At 44.1% G+C, this 20,539-nt stretch overlaps 2 protein-coding genes across 3 annotated transcripts; both read right to left on the bottom strand.

Moving 5' to 3' along the window:
• Nucleotides 1–682: 682 nt before the first annotated feature.
• tor4aa (torsin family 4, member Aa) lies at nt 683–4,392 on the bottom strand. The gene is made up of 3 exons (XM_070851017.1): nt 4,258–4,392; nt 2,383–2,859; nt 683–1,725 (listed from the first exon to the last, which is right to left on the bottom strand). The coding sequence occupies exons 2-3, from the start codon at nt 2,857–2,859 to the stop codon at nt 868–870; spliced, it is 1,335 nt and encodes a 444-aa protein (XP_070707118.1). The 5' UTR covers nt 4,258–4,392; the 3' UTR covers nt 683–867.
• Nucleotides 4,393–7,245: 2,853 nt separating this feature from the next.
• On the bottom strand, nt 7,246–19,152 carry brap (BRCA1 associated protein). 2 transcript variants are annotated; one of them, XR_011585705.1, is made up of 14 exons: nt 18,844–19,152; nt 18,445–18,606; nt 17,671–17,893; nt 17,407–17,596; nt 16,866–16,979; nt 16,387–16,535; nt 15,980–16,055; nt 15,739–15,877; nt 13,928–14,037; nt 13,748–13,837; nt 13,529–13,632; nt 13,232–13,371; nt 9,284–10,187; nt 7,246–9,192 (listed from the first exon to the last, which is right to left on the bottom strand). XR_011585705.1 is itself a non-coding variant. In XM_070851154.1 (13 exons), exons 1-13 carry the CDS (start codon nt 18,920–18,922, stop codon nt 9,970–9,972), a joined length of 1,794 nt encoding a protein of 597 aa, XP_070707255.1. In that variant the 5' UTR covers nt 18,923–19,152; the 3' UTR covers nt 7,246–9,969. The 2 variants fall into 2 exon arrangements, 1 of the variants encoding a protein (XP_070707255.1); XM_070851154.1 differs by having other exon boundaries at nt 7,246–10,187.
• Between the last annotated feature and the right edge of the window lie 1,387 nt (nt 19,153–20,539).

Genomic DNA, 20,539 nt, shown 5'->3' with positions numbered 1-20,539 from the left:
CATTAATAAACTACCTCTCTAACATTTAAAATGAGACGTAGGCCCTAGATTAAGTCATTAACATTAAAATGATTGGATAAATGTAGGACATTAGCTGAAGTTTTAGAATAAAGAGTTATTTTGTTTACGCTGCTGCAGCTTTAGCAGGAACAAACACACACATCCTTGTACTTCTGTATTTATGAGGACCCAAAACATAACACCTAAATGTCTTCACTTCCCACAAGTGTCCTCACAGTGTAGGTTAAACACCTTTTCCGGTCCTCATTATGTAGAAACGACAAGAAAACACACACTAATACTTCGATCTTTTTGAGGACCCTCATCGTCATCATGCAATAACTTCTCACCAAACCCTAAACCGGACCTTAACACAGGCCTAACCTTAAACCTAAGTCTCAAACAGCCCTTTAAAGGGTTAAAGGTGTGAGGAGGTCCTCACACAGCAAGTACAAGAACACACACACTCAAAGAAATAAGCTCACATTACTCACAGTCCATAGACTTTCACAGTTGGCCCGGTGTGCCGTCCTGGTTGGAGAATTTTTCCAAACTGTCCCGTCCTCTCATGCCCAAGCAGGGGCATAAAGACGGGGGGGGGGGGCAGTGGCTCCTTGGACCCCCCAACGTGGTTCAGGTGCCCTCGGTCCCTATAAAAACTGTAAAGTTCACACAGGCATGTTTCTCTAAATGTGTCAGTGCTGAACATCGTCAGCATGTTTTTCACACTCTTACTAAACTGCTTGTGAAAGCTTCTGGCTCCGAGTTGCATCATTCAAGTTTCATAAGCTCGCTCACTTCTCCCGGCGCCGTTTCTTCATGGGGTTTAAAGAATGTGAACCATCCAGACGTTTCCTGCAGAGCGCTTCACAGCAGGTTGACCTTCGCCACCACTTGCTTGCAGCCCGTCTGGGAGTACTCCCGCCCGCCGGCCTCGGGGTAATACTCGATCTCCCCCGCCAGGCGCTCTACGTTGGTGCGATCCGGGTAGAAGCCCTCCCGGGTCATCTCATCCAGGAAGCACTCCATCACGTGCCCTTTCTCCAGGAGGCCCAGGGGTAAGATGTCCGCCTCCGTCCACAGCGCGTGAAGCTTCCCCAGGGTGCCGCGCAACACGGGGGTCAGCTCTTTCACCAGGTTGCTGTGGCGACCGGATGCTGTCATCGCCATGGAGATGCTGGAGGAGTTGTGCAGCATGTGCTTGGTGATGTGCGCGTGGCCCAGGTTGCTCAGGAACAGGTAGATGGCGTTCAGGTATTCGTTGGACTGCTTGGAGGCCACCAGCTGCCGCAGCGCGTCCAGGATCTGGCCGTGCATGTGCTCGGCCTCGTCGAAGATGAAGAGCGGGATCTTCTCCTCCTCCTCCGCTCGCTCCACCATCTCAGAGATGAGGGCGGAGAGGTTGCCGGCGCACCGCAGGGCCTCGGCCTCCTGGGGGCAGCGGTGGAGGACGTAGTACTGCAGCACCAGCGTCTCCCCCACCACGGAGCGGAAGTGTCCGGCCAGGAGGCGCCCCAGGTGGCTCTTGCCCACCCCGCTGGGGCCGTTCACCGACACCACCAGGGGCTTGTTGTGGACGTAGGTGGACAGGTAGTCCTTCAGGAGGGCCAGCAGACCCTCCACCGCTCCCTGCTGCCCAAACACCTCCCTCCTCAGAGTCTTCTCCAGCCCCTCCAGGTCATAGCGGAGAACGTGGTCATCCAGGTTCTCTATGGCGTTGTACACCTGGAAACACACCGGATGTGAAGAACGTGATGACAGAAGGAGTGTTTACTGTTTAATCTGCTAAATACTAACAATGTAAATTAAAATGGGCCGTTAAAAACTCACTGACAACTAAACTTAAATAGTAATTCTGATGTTTTCAAACCTGGGCCCTGTTTTTTTAGGCATTTGGTGTCTAAATGAGAATAAATGTTGGAGTTAATCCACTAAAGCTGCTTCAGCTGGCAGCTGAGAAACATCCAATGTAACAAGCCTCCAAACCCCACGGACAGAAACACAGAAGCTGCTGCCTCCATTGGTCCAAACGCTCTGCAGGATACAATACTACTGTGTTTTATCTCTTAGAATAGTATTTATTGTATTGTTAACTTTGTTTTTTATCTTTTTATCTATTGTTTTATCATATTTTTATTTTTTACTATTATATTATATTATATACTCTTTTATCAATGTAATTATTGTAGTTTTAATTTTTGTATTTTCTGTTATTTTATTATTATGTTTATGTTGTAAAATATCACTTTATGTTTTTATTCTTAATATTATCTTCCATGAAGCCCCCTGAACACTTCACCTGTAAGAGAAGTGCTCTACAAATAAAGTTTGATTGATTGATTGAACATTACGTGCCCCCCCCCCACTGTCAGGTTACTCTACCTGGATGAAGACGATGGCACAGAGCAGGTAGAGGCAGTATTTGGCTCGACTGTGCTCCTGCTTGGGAGGGGCCCTGCGCCCCCCTCTGTTTGGAAACAGCACCCGCTTCCTCCTCCTCCTCTTCTTCTTCGGAGGGACGGTGGAGGACGACAGGCCGGAGAGGGAGGCGGGGGAGACTCCGTCGAAGGTGAAGATCTTGGGGCTGGTTCTCACCGGGGCCCCTGTGAGGGTCCCGGCCCCCCCCAGGCCCAGAGCCATCTCCTGACGCCGCTTCTTCATGGCCTGGTACTTCTGCTTGATGCGAATGACGGCGTGCAGAGACGAGGAGAAGCTGGACAGACTGGGGGCCGGACTGCTCCGGTGCTTCTCATCCCTCTCTCCTTCACCCTCCACCTCCTCGTCCACCTCCTCGTCCATCTCCCCCTCAAACTCCCCCTCCGTGTGAGACGCAGAGGTGCTGCTGTCCTGGTCGCTCATCTGCAGAGAGAACGAGGACAACTCATTTTAAAGTTCCTGTTTGTGTTTGGAGGTTTTACTGCAACATCTTTCCATGATGGAAAAGTTCAAACACTTCTTCTTCCTCCTCACGGCTGACTGAACAGACACATCTGCTGCTTCGCTTCACTACAAGCAACTAAAGCTAAACTGTTGTTTTCACACACGGTTACTGTCGGATGGAGCAGGAGGGAGAGAGAGAGAGTCTTTTCTCACAGCTGGGTGAGATCTAGACAGCAGCATCTACAAATAAAAGGCATCTAAAACCAATATTTTATGGCCACAGTGGCTCACATGAGTGCTCATGACTAGAGACCCAGGACCTGTACGGATGCAGTCACTTCACGTTACAAAGCTCCTCTGCTGAAGCTTCCAGACTAACTGAGCACCTTTTAAATGGAATGACCTGCAAACAGCCCTGAGATTTTAAAACCTGATTAACTCTCAGAGCTCCCTTTTAGTTTTTGGTTTTTTGGGGGGAACGACAGACTGAAAACAACATTTCACAACTTCGTCTAGTTGGTTCATCTTCTGACACGTCCAGTGGAAAAGAGAGACACGGACGTTTACTTGTGGAATGGAGCACTAAAGCGTCTTGTGACGCTTTAGTGCTCCATGCTGAGAAGTTTCTCTGGCAGTGGGGAGAGTTTTGTTGAGTGACATCACCTGGGTGTGTCTTGGGCTTCTGGGAAATGTAGGATTCAGTGTTTTTGCAGCTTGACCCACATTTGAGACTAAAAGTGAGGATATTTCACCCTCTGCTGCGCCTGCTTCGACTTTTATCTTTTAAACGTGTCTCTTGCTGGAGCACCGTTTTAACTATTGTCTCAATTCAGTGAGCTGCATCTTCATTTTGAATATTAATGCAGAGAGTTTAGACTCAGCAGATGGGCAGAAGAGTTTTTCTGGTCTAACCACACTTCCTCTCTCTTATCTATTCGCTTCTCAACATCAGCTACACTCCAACGAGGCGGCACTAGTAACCACAAACTCATGTTAGATACTAAAGGCTGACATGCTGTCACTCTACAGAACATTAACAGGGAAACGTATCGTACATCCAGATGCACAGTGGGACTAATAGCTGCATAGACTTTACAGATGTGTGTGAAATAGTGAAATAGGTGCAGCAGCGCCTTCAGCTATTTCCTCTGGGGAACACTGTGGCTACTGGAAGAGTAAAAAAGCAATAAGTCTAATGAGAGAAAGGAAAAGTGGATTCAGATTTATGGAATATGTGATGACTGATGCAGTTTAAGGTGCCTCAGGTGTTAAAATAACTGGTCACACAACTCCCTCAGCAGTCAGGCAGGCACATCTCCCTCGACAGCATCTGTCACGCCACATTTCTCGGCTTTACTAGTTAAAAATCACACTTACTTTGGCTGCTGCTTCCACGAGGACATAAACACAGTTTTCCAGGCACAGAGCTGCTGACTCCCGACGTGAGACTCAAACCAAGTGAGAAATACTTTGGAACTGTTCCTGCAGAGAGAAGGAAGTACAATCCTGTCAGGACAATTCACCGGCTTGTTCCACATGATAACTCTCTCCGCTTAAATCCACACAAGTGAACCTTGAACCAGCTCCTGGATGCATCAAACACTCGCTGCAAGTTTTGGAAACTTTGAAGACAACATCTTCACGCATGCCGGCAGCTTTTAAATGAAGTTGTGGTTGCACGCATGCAGCTCACTGGAACACTTAAAGTACACAGGGAAGCTGTCAGGTCAGTCACATCGTTCAGCTTAGTCTGCAGAAATAATCACTGCTGTAGAATAAGTCTGCAAAATTAGACGTTAAACAGCTTTTTAAGAGAGAAATTTAAACTAAATCTAAACTAAAATCATCAAATCTAAATCCAGAATTCCTAAAAATCAACAGAAATAAATGCATTTGACACTTTGTTTATTTCACCTGCTGTTTAAAATCAACTTTGATCAGGATTATTTCATGATATCCAGGTATTACATAAGGATTTGTATAAAACAAATACCAACAGCATGTTGGAAATCGAGCACTTTAACATTTCTACATTCAAACTCAAGCCTTAAAAACATGATGGTTGAAATAAAGTCTTTTTGTAAAGACTTTGTTCGACAACATGACAACATTACGCTCTCCTCTTGGCGGTGCGAGTTTCTCCCAGAAAAAGAGGAACTATGAGTTAGCAAAATAAAAACAACGTACACAATCAATACTGCAGTCAATAATTAATGTTCCTGGTGCAGCAGAGAAGAACGAGCACAGTGTTTGTGCAGATTCTAATCTTGGCACAGAAGCACTCTGTTCTCTTCTGCTGAAGTTTTAAAGCCTGTTTTACTTCAGCACAAAAGAATTCAGCAAAGCACACAGGGGGGCGAGAGACGGAGTATCAGTATCACTGCTTCATCTGTCTTTTCACAAGCAGGAACCTGAGAGAGACGTGCAGGGATCGGCTGCATACCAACCATCTGAGGGCTCTTCAGCACAAAAATCTCCTCCTTTTGGGGTAAATTTAAAAGGAAATGCAGAAACTTAAAGCTCCTGCAAAGAGACGCAGCTAGCAGGTCAGCAGGTTTCTTAAAAGGTGTCTTTTCTGTGTGGATTTTCACAGAAAGCAGAGTCAGATACTGATTATTACCTCACACACACTGCTGCAGGCCGTCTGAGGAGGGAAGACAGAGATTAAGGAAAAACATGCAAGAAGAAAAGCAGCGTTCTTACCTCCAGCGTGGCTCCAATGTGTCCAAAGAGAAGTAGCTTCTGAGCGGGTGTGTTAGTCCATAGTTTGGAGGCCAGCTCACACAGGAAGAGCGCTCCTATCTCACCTCCAAACTCTGCTCTCAGCCGTCTGCTGGCTCCTCCTCCATTCTCTCATTCTTCTTGAAAGGCTTTCACACGTTACACCACCCTGGGCTCATTCAACGGCTTCTAACTCTACACAAGAGCCTTTTCTTAATAATCTTAACAGGTTCTCATCAGTGTAAATACTATCACCTTCTACAGGACATGTTTACTGAATCATTTTACTTTTAATCATCCTGATAAACTTTTACTTGTAATGGATGTTTTTTGTTGCTATGCTGTCTTTAGTCTAGTATAGGACCTCAGTACCTTTCCCACTGCTGTATGATGATAAAATTTGAGTAAAACCATTGAAATGGAGCCAAATGCAAGTTAAAGGGATAGTTCGTACTTCCTGAAGTGTGGTTGTATCACCTACAGTAGATGGCTGTCAACGCTCAGTGGTACTGATGTGGACGGACGCAGCAGGAAAACTTTTCAGCCTCCTAAAAATATATATTTAGAATATTTTTGCTGATCTACAGTGCTGCCATATCTAACAGAAAACTGAAGCGGTTGTATCCCTCGATTATCTTTTCAAAGCTGCCAGCGTTTAGATTTTATCTGGCAGGAGTTGCTGGTCTCCTGCTGCAGCGAAGAATTAACTAACACGTTAGTTTGGATGCAAACTATTTAAAGCCAGACACAAACACACCAACATATCGAGGCAGCTGTAGATCAGCAACGCCTGAGTTGTGCTACTTAAAATGATTGTTTTTGTCAATGGAGTCTGGTGGCCTTGAGGTGAAAATGACTAAATATACAATACGCTTAAACTGATGCTGATTTGATTCCTGCTGATTAAACTTTTCCACTTCTTATATGACAAGAAACACACGTGGTTTCTGGACCGCTGCTCGGACAAAACAAGCCTTTTATGTGGTGTCTTTTTTTATCTTTACTTTGTCTAAACGATAAAATCTGTAATAGAAAAAAAGGCAGAGTTGCGTAGGTCAGACTTGGGGTATAAATAGAAAGTAACGAGGGGTGGAAGATATTTGCATTCTCATTTGCTTATGACAAACAGTAACTAAGTACATTTACTCAAACATTTCCATTCTCTGCCGCTTTAAACGTGCACTCCACTACATTTCAGATGGAAATGTTGTGCTTGAAGTGTCTCTTGAAGTCACTACTGCTGCACTAAATGAATGCAGGACTTCTTCCACGACCGTGACTAAATAGATAAATATAAAGCCTGCTGCTTGCACAACCACACATGCATGATTACAGGTGGTATTAATAGGTGGCTGCACTCATAAATCCTCAACATCTGATCACAGTTTTGCTGCGCAGGAAGAGTTACTGCACAGATGGTGTGAAAAGGAAGCCACCAGACTCTATAAAGACGCTGAGAACGAAGAAGTCTGGGCGTCCTCCAGCCTCTGTACACAGTTTACCTTCAACAAGCTGCTGGGAGTAAATTGTTAATGTTGCAGAGGAGGGATTAGTCACACATGACAGCACCCTCAGTCAGTCAGGCCTCACTCAGGCGGCTGAGCAACAGCGCTGATAATGAGAGAAGCTTTGAAACTCTGAAGCTACAGATGAGCACATTTTTTATTTTTAGCAGATACAGAGGGCGGCGGTGCAGCATCTGTCAGATCAAACCTCATCAGCTTACTGCAGAACAACGTGAATGACTTTGAGAGAACTATTTCTTCGAAAGAGTTGAGTGTGATTGTTTTCGGCGCCAAAAATGAAAACTGAAGATTTAATGGCTAAAAAAAAAAAAAAAAAAAAAAAAAAAAGCCATCTCTCCTTGTGGACTGAAACTACAAATCAGTTCTTCCTCTGCTTTGTGAAAACATGTAAAGTGACAGCGGCTCTCTGGCACATCAGATATGAACTTCAGCTCCCAAACTCTTCATCTAAAAAGGAACATTTGGGGAAATACACTTATTTGTGTTCTTGCTGATGGTTTAGATTTACACCTGTTGGCTACATGTGAAGCTACAGCCAGGAGACGGTTAGCTTAGCTTAGCACAAAGACTGGAAACAGAGGGAAACAGCTAGCCTGGCATCTCTAAGGCTCACTTATTAACACGATACATGTTCTTGGTTTAAAAAACTGATGTGTAAAAACTCCATCCATTTTTACGGGGTGTTATGGCCTCATTAGTTCATGTCTAAACGTGGTGACTTCCTGGGACGAAGCCACGCTAGCAGTTTCCCCCCGTTTCCAGTCTTTATGCTAAGCTAAGCTAACTGGAAAGGAAGCAGAACGTGCATATGTTATAAGTGTTGAATTATCTCCATAAGGGGCTCTCAGGAGGGGCAAAATAATCTCTTTCTTCTGCTCCCCAAGTGTCCTTGACAGCCGATTGTTTGATAAAGTCTGTTCTTCTCCTATTTTAAGGCCTTTCGGGTCCATCTAAAGCTTTTACATGACTTTTCAAAAAAGGAACAAATGCTTAAAAAGGAGTGAAACGAGCCACTTGGTTACATGACTCAAAGGTCATATGGACCCCTGCCATGTTTTCAAAATATGTTGTGTGGTCAGTGCTTTGTGTACAGGACACATCCCACACCAGTATAGGTCAGAAAACATGATTAGATCAGTGGTTCCCAACCTTCAAGGTGGAAGAAGTATTTGATCTAAGTGACAAGTAAAAGTCCTGCATTGAAAAGTATTAGTATCAAAGTGTGAATAATTATTATTGTATTATGAGTATTGATGCATTAATGTGTTCCTCACTTTAAAGGAGATCACTAGTACTTTTAAAAGTGGGTCCTGTATTAACAAATGTTGGTGTCTGTCCTGTAAATAGCGTCAGGTGGCAGCCGTGAAACAGGCGGGAACGTAATCCATTACAAGCTAAAATCCCTGTTTTTATGAATGTAGTCTGGTGTGTGTGTGCAGAGAGCGATATAACAGATCCAAAAGGATCTTCCAGGTCTCTCTCTGTAGGGATCCTTTCCAATAAAACAATTTAAGCCCGTCAGTGGCTAAAAGAAGTCGACGTACTTTGATCAGGTGCTGTTGCCCTAAAGGATCATGTTAAGGTGATCTACTCTGCCAATTTCCAAACTGTTCTTTTCTTTTTTACCTCATTTAGACAACAAAAAGTGTACAAATTGGACCCATGTTTAAAAATGCCGGAGTTCTCCTTTAAAGTTTCAGCTGATAAAGGTGGAGCTCATCTTAATGACTTCATTTACAGCTGGGAAGCTTGTGAATTCAGCCAACTTATCTCATCTCGCCTTTAACTACGATAATAAATCGATATAATCATATTTTATCTGTCTGCTGTATTTTGTATTTCTCATCTGAACCTGCAAATTAACTAAAGTCACCAAATAAATAAATGTGGTGGAAAGAAACAGAAGTAAAAGCAGCGCTGCAGCACAGAACTGGAGGAATTTGGTATTTGGTTTCACCAACCGGTTTTAACAAGGAAGAGAGTTCAGGTGTAACTCAGGTCGGTGGGAGGAGTCCTGTAGACATCTGCCTCCATTTGAAATCCAAATCGTGTGTTTATTTTCCTCCTAAATGCAAATATGTGTGGGTGTGTATTCTTTTTTTATTTTTAAGGTTAGCAGATCTCAGCACATGAACTCCTGGTTGGGAAACACTGACCTAGGCAGCAAAGGCTCAACATGCTTCCTGCTCCTGGACTTTCCAGTTAATGTTCCTCCTCCAGCTCCCCTCTTTATCTTTGGCATCCTGGGTAGACTTCAGGGTTTGTTTTTTTTGGAAACTATTGAGAAATAATGTTCAAAAACAACATCTGCATTTCACCGAAGAGCAGACAAAGAAAGGTCGAGCCTAAAAAGGAGGATTAGGAAAACACGACAGAACTTCCTTTCAAACAACGCTAACACATCCGTCCACCAGCGTCTCTCTCCTCTGCTCTCACACGTACACAGAGAAAAGCAACGTCTTTAAACTGCAAATGAAATATAAAGACGAGTTTCATGAGACGTGACATTACGGGGCATCAGTCTGGGCTCAAACGGGCATCATTTTGATGAAATAAACGCCATTTATGACCAAAATAAAACCACCAATCCGTCCACGTTTCCTGCTTCCCTTCTCGGGGCAGCTAAGTTAAAAGGTGAGAAATTGTGCAGGTAAATATCGTCACCATTTACTTCTTCGTAAGAGTCCTCCACCAAGAGTTCATTCCTCCTCTGAGTGCTTTCTGAGGAACTACAATGACGCAGACACACGTTAACAAAACGACACAGCTCATGAACATGTGTCCGCACTGAGAGGCAGCGGGAGTTTTCTAGCATGTTCCAGTGGATTTTTTTAACCTCTGCCTACTTCCTCTTCCTGCCCCGGCCTCTCCTGCCCCGGCCGGAGGAGGGGCCGGCTCCTGCGCCGTCCGCCGGGCTGGCCGCGATGTTTATCTGTCCCTCTTGGATTTCGCTGCGAGCCTCCGGAGGGAGGTGCTCGATCTGCTGCTGCGTTTCCAGATAAAACATCACGTCTCTCAGCTGCTCCTGCAGCTCTGCTATCGCCCCGTCCTTATGATCGCCTGCAGGAAAACACCAGAAGTTTAATTAACAATGAGATTTCTTAAACTTCAAACCTGTGCTCTTGTCTCTAAAAGTGAGATCTAACAGTACAGAGTTATCTTATAGTTTTAGATACTATCTTGTTATACTGCCGGATGTTTTTATCAAAAGGAAGAAGACGACTAATAGTCAATTATTAACAGAATAGTATTTAAAAGCAGTAACTCCTCCACGTAACAACACTGGAAACACTTTTTGACACAAAACTATTGATTATAGACGCTTTAATGCATCATAACCACCCAGTTACTGACGGATGTTCAGCTGCCTTAACCCAAGAGAACAGTCCAAACACTTTGACATCCTTCCCACTTCCTACACAATGTATACAGGCCTCACTGCTGGCCTCCACACAGCTGTGGGAGCTTCCTGTCTATACAACAGACTGACACAAACATCTGGACGTACTAATTTACATATTCTGTGACAGAAGAGCCCACCCCTAATCTGGATGTGCCATAAAATGGATTTCCACTGTGAAATGTCCCACTCAGAACATATCTTGGTCTCAAGTTAAGGGATTTTGGGGGGATTTTTGAGTTGCTGCTGCCCAAAACAAGAAGTCTTGCTCAGGCTTGTACAAAGAAAAATGACTTGCACATAGAAAAGGCATGGATTTATTTACACACGTGTTCGAGCAACAGTGTGAGTCACTCACCAAGCAGTGCAAGTGTGTGTGTCACACTGATACAGGTGAACAGGAAACAACAAGGAGGCATGTGTGTATATATTTGTTAATAAGGTTGTGTTTTAAAGGCTGTGGGTTAAAATTTCAAATCCTTCTCATCAAAACAAAGTGACACGGCCCACAGTGAGTCTCTTCCATCTGTTTAAACTGTCCTCACGCTGAGGGGAAAATACAGGTCTGTCTAAACTGTAGACTTAACATTTCCTTTCAGACCTCCAACCTGATATTTACGTCGGCCTCAGGCAAAGATGTGATGAAAACCTTCCTGGGCTGAAATGTCAGTCGTAAACAGGCTGTCACGACTTCCCTGTATTTATTAGAAAAAGAGAGCTCGCCAAGTAACTGCTGCTTGGTTGAGTGTCTCTTCCATCTTAAGTCAACATGGTTTTACTTGTCTGATGAGGATCTGTGCCAGGTGGACTGAAGCCGATCTTCAGGCTCTACACAAGTATTGATACTTCCACACTCACATCCGGCGGGCAGGAGGCTCCGTTTGTGCTCCTGTTCAAAACTGTAACAGGCGGAAGACTCTTTTCTTTTTGCAACAGAAAGCTAAGCCTTCATTCTTTAGTTTTATTCTTTGAGTTTCAGGTCAATAAATTAGTGCAGGACAATAAGCTCTGGAGAGATATTTCTGTTCTATCAAATCTCCGTCGCTCTCATCAACATGTTTTCTGTCTTTATTTAGTCTCATCTGATGGAAAAACTGGTCTGATTTGTGGTTTTTTTTCCAAAACATGGCCCAATCTCAATATTTTAATTAATTATTATACTAAAATGACTTATTTAGCCTTTTAGCTGAGGTCGTACACATTTTACAGATATGAAACGTTTGAGGACACTCAGAGAAATGAAGCAAGAAGCACAAACACAGATGTAGTAGGCTTCAGTGTTCCTGTCTCAGCTGCAGCTCACCGTGCAGCACCAACCTGTCTATGATTTACAAATATTAACGCATAAATGAGGAAGTACAGAACGACTGCTGGCCGCAGAATGAAAATAGTCTGTTTCTCCTGAGGCACATGTGACCCTCCAGCTCTTTATTCCTGTTCCTGTTGCTCCAAGTTTCCTCACATCGCTCTCACTTATGTCACTACTCCGGTTTCGGACTGAATTTAGGATTTAATTTGGTTTTGCTTTGCTCGTTATTATGTTTTCTTGGAGCCTATATTGACTTTTAACTGTTGTTGTTTCTTGTTTTGATGCCGTCACAGGTTGTTGCTCATTCTAATCTCTGTACTTGGTCCTGAAAGGTGCTACATAAACAGATTTTACTTGCTTCACTCATTCACTTTCCCCTGCAGGCGTGCTGCCATATTCCACCGGCCGAGCCTTTGGTGCATTCCTGCTGCACATTCACCCTTTGCATGGTCCTGTTTGTCTGGATTCTTTAGTAACTAGATTTATTTGGTGTCAGTGACCTCATGAATGAGCAGCTACAGTATTTGGAACCAGCTACAGACGAGCTAATGAGGCTAGCTGTGTGCGGAGATGTCCTGAGGTTATTCAGGCATGTTTTAGTGGATTGGTTCAAATAAACCAGATCAAACCTTTTTTTTTTTTTCCTCTGCTGTGTTTCGTCCACCGCAGCCTGCTGGGAGCACAGCAGTACTTTCTTTTTTACGACGGCCTAAAGTGAAGCATTTCACGTCCACGTGTGAGTGAAAATTAGTTTGTAAATGTGAAAAAGAGCAGCGTAGAAAAACATTTCACACAGCAGCTCCTCGTTTTTACTGACCACCTGTCGCTTCTGCTGGTTAAATCGACCGGATATCACCACCAGAGCGCACACGCACACGCACACGCACACGCACACGCACACGCACACGCACACGCACACACACACGCGCACACACACACACACACACACACACACACACACACACACACACAGACACACACACACACACAGACACAGGGTACAACCTCTGATTAAAATGACAAATGCTGATCAGGAGTGTGATGTGACAATATACAACATGTCACATTATGATGATGAGAGAGTCAAGAGTAACAGCCTTTAGTTCACCAACACACTGCAACAAGCCAAAAGGTCGACTGTTTACAGAGGAAGTGCCACTGGGGCGTCCAGGTAGCTCACCTGGTAGAGTGTGTACCATTCAGAGCCTACTCTACTCTGCTCTATCAAATAAAGCAGCTTTTAAGAAAAGAAAATATGTTGTGTCCTTATGTGGATATGAAATGTCCGCTATCAGGACGTATACATATACCAGCAGTGTGTCGGAGGGTTTGACCTCCGTGCAGCAGAATGGTTTAGCTTTCGTTAGGATCCACAGGTGCCCCCTCCTCACTCACCGCTCTCTTTCCCTCGGCGCTCCTCCTCGGCCAGCTGGGACTGCAGCTGAGCCTGATTGGCTCTCAGGCAGCGGTTCATCTCCTGCTCCTCCTTCAGCTCCTGGCTCAGCTTCAGCACTCGACCGCTCAGCTGAGTGCACCTGAACGTACAAATTCACGCAAAGCCGTGATGTTAAAATATCAGGAAGGAAGGAAAACCATCAACTGTGGTCTGTGATTGGCAGAAACACTTAAATAACACAGAAATAACTGTGAGTGATGAGACGTTTATGATCTGATGTGTTGGCCTTCACTTACTTTTTGTCTACGCTCTGCTTGTCTTTGCTCAACTCTCCAAACCGCCTCTCCAAGTTATCACAGCGCTCCAGAGTCTCCTTAAACTTTGACTTCATGTTGTTTATCTGAAAGAGTTACACACACACACACACACACACACACACACACACACACACACACACACGTCCTGATATCAGCGAGAAAACCCAGCGAGGCCTGAAGCCTGTAGAAGAGTCGTACCTCCTCGGCCGTCTCCTTCTCCAGATGAACGATCTTATTCTCCCAGTAAATCCTCTGAGACTCCAGCTGACTCGTCAGCAGGTACGAGTACTGCGGACGCAGAGAGAACTAGTTAGGACATTTCTGTGCTCGTTTGGCAAACGAAGCCACCAAAACATAAAAAAAAAGGGACATTCTTACCTCCAGTTGCAGAGCGTCGATTTTCTCAGCGTGGCAGGTGTCTCCCTCACATTCGTACTGCACCATCTTCCCGTCAGTCTTACTGGCCACCAGCCGATGCACGTAGTTATCTGGAACCACAAAGTTAGAGTGACAACAAGAGGTGACACAATCAATCAAACTGACATAATGGACAGAAGTGGCAAGTGTTTTAGTGACCGCTTCACTGTTTTGGTCTTTTATTTTGCTGGTTACAGCTCATCAGTCTTGAGGATTTGCTGCTTTTCTCTGTTTTATATCATTGCAAACTGAATATCTTTGGGTTTTGAGCTGCTGGCTGGACAAAACAAGCAAGTTGAACCCATCACATCTGGCTCCGGGTCATTTTTAACTATTTCTAATAAATAATCATTAACTAAAAGAATAACTGGAACATTAGAATGTTTGTTGGCTGCAGATTAATATTTAACATTATTATTTATTTAACATTAATATTGAGGGAATGTTTTATTACACTTGGCTACATGTGAACTATCACAGTGATGAACCCACAAATAATTATCACCCAAACTCTGCAGCGTTTCACCCTCCTTTAGTTCGATGCTTGGTTTTATGGCACATTTACTTCATGTCTAACTCTCTGACCTCTTCAACCCTGTTTCCATGTACGCTACCTGCCCAGCACCAAACAGCAGACAGGTAGAGACTAGCTGGTGAACATGGGGGAAACTTAAGCAGCTTAAAAACTGGATTTTTGCTCTGTAGGATTTGGTGGAAAACAAAACAGAGCGATAAAAGAGACTTAAATACATTAAGAGGACCAAACTCAACTGAAGTTATAAGGCAGCGTGAACTAAACATCTACATCTAGAGATACAATCGAAAGCTCCAGAAAAGGCACTAAATGGACCAAATGAATGCCAACACTGCTCTCTGTGTCTGCTGCATGTAGTTTATAAAAGGTCTTCTGCTTTTTACATCATTATCAATCAATCTTTCTTTATAAACGCCAATTCTTTACAAACATGATCTCATAAAAGAGCAGGTCCAGACCAAACTCTTTAATCAGCAGACCCATCGATTCAAGAGTTCAAAATTAAGGGTTCAAGCCAACATCAGGCGACAACGGCGAGGAAAAACTCCCCGTTAACGGGAAGAAACCGCGGACAGAACCCGGCCCAGCGGTGGGCGCCGATTATTATAGACTGAATGTCAAGGTGAGTGATCAGAGCAGGTCACACCTGACTCTTGGAAGTCATGATGGCGGCTTTTCGACTGTTTTAAACGAACAGTGAGTTTAACTGAAAGAAGAGAAAAATGAAAATTCGTCTCTCCACTTGTTCAGGTATTCTTCTGCCCCCTGGTGGCCACAGCTGATTAAAGCAGCTTTGACAGACATAAATTCTTGAGAATAAAAGCCGTGACGTCTCACAGGTCATTACAACACTGATTAGAATCTGTAGCCTGTTTGCAGTTGCCTTGCTAAAGCTTTTGCAGGTGATTTAATGATAAAAAAACATTGCTAGTGTTTAAGAGCAGCAAAGCTCCTTCATGAGAACAGGGCAGGGACGGCGTGCCGGGTGAGTTGGTGGTAAAAACTCTCCCAAGGGATTAATAAAGTGCTATCTTATCTTATCTCTTATCTTAAAAGAACAGAGAAAGTTATGGTCGTCAATCATTACAGACTGAGGTGGTGTCTCTGCATGCTGGAAATGTTCCTGAATGTTCATCCCAGTAATTTACCAGAAACTATGTGTGAACTTGCTCCAAATAGCCTCAGCCTTGTTCACACTCACACATTAACACACACACCACCCTCACAGATTCAGTACCTCCAGCGTAGTCCCAGACGCGGTGGTTGGTGAGCTGCATAGCGTACGTATGCTGCGTTTCCTCAAAATGCTTGTAGGCATGCCGGCTCACGTAGCGACCACAACCGATGTGGCCGCAGATCAAACAAATCCACAGGTTCTGCAGAGAGGAGGAGCAAGAAAAAGGTTCCGTTAAAAACAAAAGCTGAGCTCAATTAGAAGAACATCCAGTGATGTAGACGGACAGACGGGCATCAGTTACCTCCTGCACGCCGCACTCAAAGCACTTGTTCTCTTCGACTGGTTCTGGTGTTTGACAGTACCTACACACAGGACACCTGAAAACAGAGCACACGGACGTCTATTGTCACACACGTGTCCTTTGTGAGACAGAAGAATCCACGTAAAAGAGGACAAACACAAACACCACATGACGTGAAGCCTGGAGAATTAACCAGTGGGCCAAGAATCATGTGATCCTGCCGTTAGTGAGAAGCTTCCTTTAGGATCCGCTCTGTGTTTAAGCTCAATCTGATTCTTCTAGTCAAACCTCCAACAGGTCCGAAATAATCTTCTCACAGAGGAACGACGTCCAAATATTGTGACAACTCTTATTCATGAGCACAAATGAGTGGGAGGGGAAGAAGCGGGGGATTTTCCACAACTCACGAGGCATCTTCCCACCGCTGGAGACACTGGCTGTGGAAGCTGTGGTTGCACAGCGTGGTGAGGATGCCGTTTACCGACTCGTCCATCCTCTCCAGGCACACGGTGCACTTTGGCAGCTCGGTCAGCTCCATCACCGGCAGACTGGCCCCCTGCGGAGCGGAGGGGAGGGGAGGGTGATGGGGGGAGGACAGGGAGGAGATTAGAGAGAGGAGATCTGCACTCTTCCTCTGAGAATGATCCTCATGCACAGTGCAGATAAGCAGGGCGATTATCATATTTTCATAGTGTATTACATGTTATATATATCGTTATGTGTAATACTTTCATTGCTGATTATTTTCTCAATTAATTGATTCATTATTTGGTCGATAAAATGTCAGAACATTCAAATGTCTTGTTTTGTCAAACCAACAGTACACAAAGACAAATTATTGTGGTTAAAAACTAAACTGGGGATTTATTTAGAAGGGCATGTTTACCTCCTCAGACTTTATAACCTCTGCCCGCTCCACATAGACCAGCTGGCACACTGCCTCCTCTATGGAGTTGAACTGACGGCCATTACACGCTGTGTAAAAACTGTCTGCGTCTGCCTGAACGGAGACAGAAGAAGAAGAAGAAGAAGAAGAAGAAGAAGAAGTCAGGCTTTAGAGGCACAAACCTCCACATGAAGCACAGTCTGCTGTATGCTCAAAATATTCAGGCTCTCTCAGACTTATATTATCTATTCATCTAAAAAGCAAACTCTCCAATCAGATAGACATTTATTGCAGTAATGTAATAAGAATTTAAAGCAGTTTCAAGCACTTTTCAAAGATTTCCAGCAACCGTATGAGCCCTATGTATTGTGTTGAATCTGAACTAACCCTTCAAAACACCAAAGTCACACAGAAACACAAGCAAAGACCAGAAACTCCTCTGTTCTGTCTGGTAGAATTCATGTATTTGAAATCCTCGAGAGAAGAAGAAGAAGTCCTTGTCCACCAGACAGGATGGAGACAAACAGAAACTTCTTCTTACCTGTGTACAGAACTTAATCAGAACCATGTACTGGTTTGGGGTAGAGTCCCGTATGATCTTCATGTGCTCCATTACATCATTGAACGGTGCCATAAGCTTCATGAGGTCGTGGCTGGTCATGGTCGCGGGGACCGTCAGGATGCACACCATGGCGCTGCGTCTCACGTCCTCAGTCAGCGACGTCATTTTGCTGCAACAACACACACACATTGAAACAAGAGATAACCCCTGAAGCAGCGAGTAAACACGTCTCACCGCGCTCACTTGGTCTTGTAGAGGTGCATGATGCCGTGGATGATCTCCACCGACGGGTTCCCGCTGAAGAAGGAGATCTGGTCCGGCAGCTGCTTGGAGGGGGAGTCGGGGGTGGAGCCTGCTGCCTCGCTGCTGTCCTGTGAACCCTCCACACTGTCTGCTTCAGTCTTTGCAGCCTGAGGTTCACTGCTCTGCTCTGCTGAACCACTGGGGTCTTCACCTCCTCCTTTATCTAAAGTGAAAACACACGTGCGTTAAATCTGCAGTCATTATTTAATGTGTCTGCAGCCCATTATTGGACCAAAACCAACAGTCTCTCTCTACTTCCTGATATGTGCCACCTGCTGATTGGTTCCTACTGAAGACGTAAATCTTTAGAGCAGCTAAAATGTATATACTAATATTTTTACAAAAAGGCATTTCAAGGATCTTTATTGTCATACCAGCACACATTTTCAGCCAAAGAGAATAAATAAAACTGTTAACCACAAACAAGAGCACTATAAAAACACGATAAAAAACAAGAGATGTCTGGTCACTGTAGTGTTTAGCAAACATTTGTCAAACAGGAGGTCATTTTTCAGCCACAGATTTGATGCTCTAGTGAGTATTTGGGGCAGCAGGATTGTGTTTGTCCTCCAGTGCAACAGTGTGGCTGTTTTTAATTATAGTTTTTGGACAATAGTGGAGCTCTAGGACGCTGTGGGAGAAGAAGAATCAGGATTTTCAAGGTCTTTTAATTGTTAAACACATACTGATCTGTGAATGGAAACATTTCCTCACCTGGGCCGGGCTCAAAGGTCTCTATAACCATGTCCCCCATGGCTCTGCTACCGATGTGCTGGTGCAGGATAGCAGCTTTTTCCAGATCCGTCTTCCCACTCAGAGAGTGTTTGGCCATAGCCAGAGCCTTTTCCTGCAGGTCCTCCTCTGACATGCCTTCAACTGGAGACAGGAACAGTCTGTGAGCTCTAGTGGGCCAAACTGGACCACTGAGTGTCCCAGCAAACATTATCCACACGTGTATCTGTTATTGGTAGGTTAGTTAAATAGATAACTGTCTACTTGAATGAATTAGCTGATAGTTAGAAGGATCTTCAGTCACTTGTCACTGCTGGTTAGCTTCCTGGCTAACTAAAAACAACAGCAGCGACTTTAGCGTCAAAGAGAAACTTAACTCACCGGCTGAGTACTGGAAACCTTGTGGAGAAGGAGACTGGTCGGCTAATTCCAGACGGATAACGACCAGAGACACACTCATGTGTTTTAAAAGAAACGGCAACTTCTACAAAGAACAAAACAACCCGGTGACAGCTAGCTAAACCAGCTACACGTCCAGCTAGCAAGCTAATTAGCTAACGGCTAAATATAACTAGCCGCTAATGCAGTCACAACAAATACTATTTAGTTTAGCATGCTAGCCATATTGTTTGTTATCTTCACCGACCGTAAAAACGATCAGTTAATGTGTGTTTTTATAGCTATACGCCGTAACTGTCTACGACTTAAGCTAGCTAGCTAGCTACCATCTCTGTGTTCACAGCTGTTTCTAGCATGTTCTTCTTCTTCGTGGACTAAATTAACCGCAGCGATAATGAACAGCGGGTTCAGGTGCTGCCGCCTACGGAGAGCAGAGCGCACTGCACCCACTATAATGTATAAATGTATGGAAGTAAAGAAAAGTTTAAAGGATTTAACAACTTTAAGCAACTTAAAACCAAATTGAAAAAGAATTCAAGGCATTCAAATATCTTATTTGAATTAATGTGGTTTGAATTCCCTGAATTTTCCACTAGATAATTTTGAAATTGCAAATTTAAAGTTGGCAAAAGTTATTTAAAATCATTCTGGACCTTTCAGTCGTATCCCCTGTGAGAGAGTTTTGCAGGTGCAAATAAATCAACATTTAGTGGCTGCAGCTGATGAATATTTTCATTATTGATTCACATACATCTTATTTTCTTGATTATTTGTCCATAAAATGTGAGAATAAAGTGAAAATTGCCCACAATGTCCAAGCTGCCTTCAATTTTGTTCGACCAAACTTAAAAACATTCAGCAAATCCTCACGTCAAAGCATCTGGTACCAATCAGTTTGACATTTCTGCTTTAAAAATGACTTTTAAATTAAAAAAGATCCAGACGCTGCACAACCAGTTTCTCCCATTTACTTTTTTTTTATTTAAAAAAAGCTTTTGACATTCCAGTGTTTCTGTTTTCCATTTTCTAACAAAAGAAGGTGGTGAGATGACGCTCCAGATTGTCGACCATTTTTGTCCGAACCTCAACACATCAACAACATCAACGACATGACAAACATCTTCCCTGCGGCCTCGGATCATCCGGACAGACGGGCTCGAGCCTTCGACGTGAACACCGGTTATTAGCGGATGTGTGTGTGTGTGTGATTGTACGGGACACTGACAGGGAGGGGAGGCTTCACCATTGACTCACATTTTCACATTGCGCTGCCAAATTCTTAATAAAATAAAAGGAAAACTCACAACCTGCAGCCGCCCATCAGTGCTCCTCGGTCGTGTCTGTAAACTATGTCAGTCTGCTTGTATCTCTGGGTCACTTCCATCCTCAGCTACAGTTTAATAGAACAAGATGCTAGTTTTGCACAAAAAGCTGCTGAAATTGTTTGGATTCTTTTTTGTGGGTTTTTTTTTTTATTTTCTGAGGAGGAGAGAGGTGGTGGGAGTCTGAAGCGGGAATGAGAAAAAAAAAAAAACATGAACATGGGACAAATCTTTGTTTCTACTGCAGCTGCTCTTAAAAACACACTAAAGTCTCTTCCCACAATGAACTTCGAAGAGGCTGCCGCGACTTTTATTTACAGTTAGGTCCAATGTTTGTCTGTGAAACACACCTCTGT

This window comes from Pempheris klunzingeri, chromosome 19, assembly GCF_042242105.1.
Source record: "Pempheris klunzingeri isolate RE-2024b chromosome 19, fPemKlu1.hap1, whole genome shotgun sequence".
Classification (NCBI taxonomy): Eukaryota; Metazoa; Chordata; class Actinopteri; order Acropomatiformes; family Pempheridae; genus Pempheris; species Pempheris klunzingeri.
Note: the sequence above shows the minus strand (reverse complement) of the source record. Positions and strands in the feature narration are given on the sequence as shown.

What these genes read in the sequence shown, in the direction of transcription:
- brap (XM_070851154.1), bottom strand. Translation starts at nt 18,922, where the DNA reads ATGAGTGTGTCTCTGGTCGTTATCCGTCTGGAATTAGCCGACCAGTCT. An exon ending in TGATTAAGTTCTGTACACAG is followed by an intron (nt 16,980 to 17,406) that starts GTAAGAAGAAGT and finishes GTCTCCGTTCAG; the next exon opens with GCAGACGCAGACAGTTTTTA. An exon ending in AGAAGGAGACGGCCGAGGAG is followed by an intron (nt 13,633 to 13,747) that starts GTACGACTCTTC and finishes TAACTCTTTCAG; the next exon opens with ATAAACAACATGAAGTCAAA.
- tor4aa (XM_070851017.1), bottom strand. Translation starts at nt 2,859, where the DNA reads ATGAGCGACCAGGACAGCAGCACCTCTGCGTCTCACACGGAGGGGGAG. An exon ending in GTGCCATCGTCTTCATCCAG is followed by an intron (nt 1,726 to 2,382) that starts GTAGAGTAACCT and finishes GTGTGTTTCCAG; the next exon opens with GTGTACAACGCCATAGAGAA.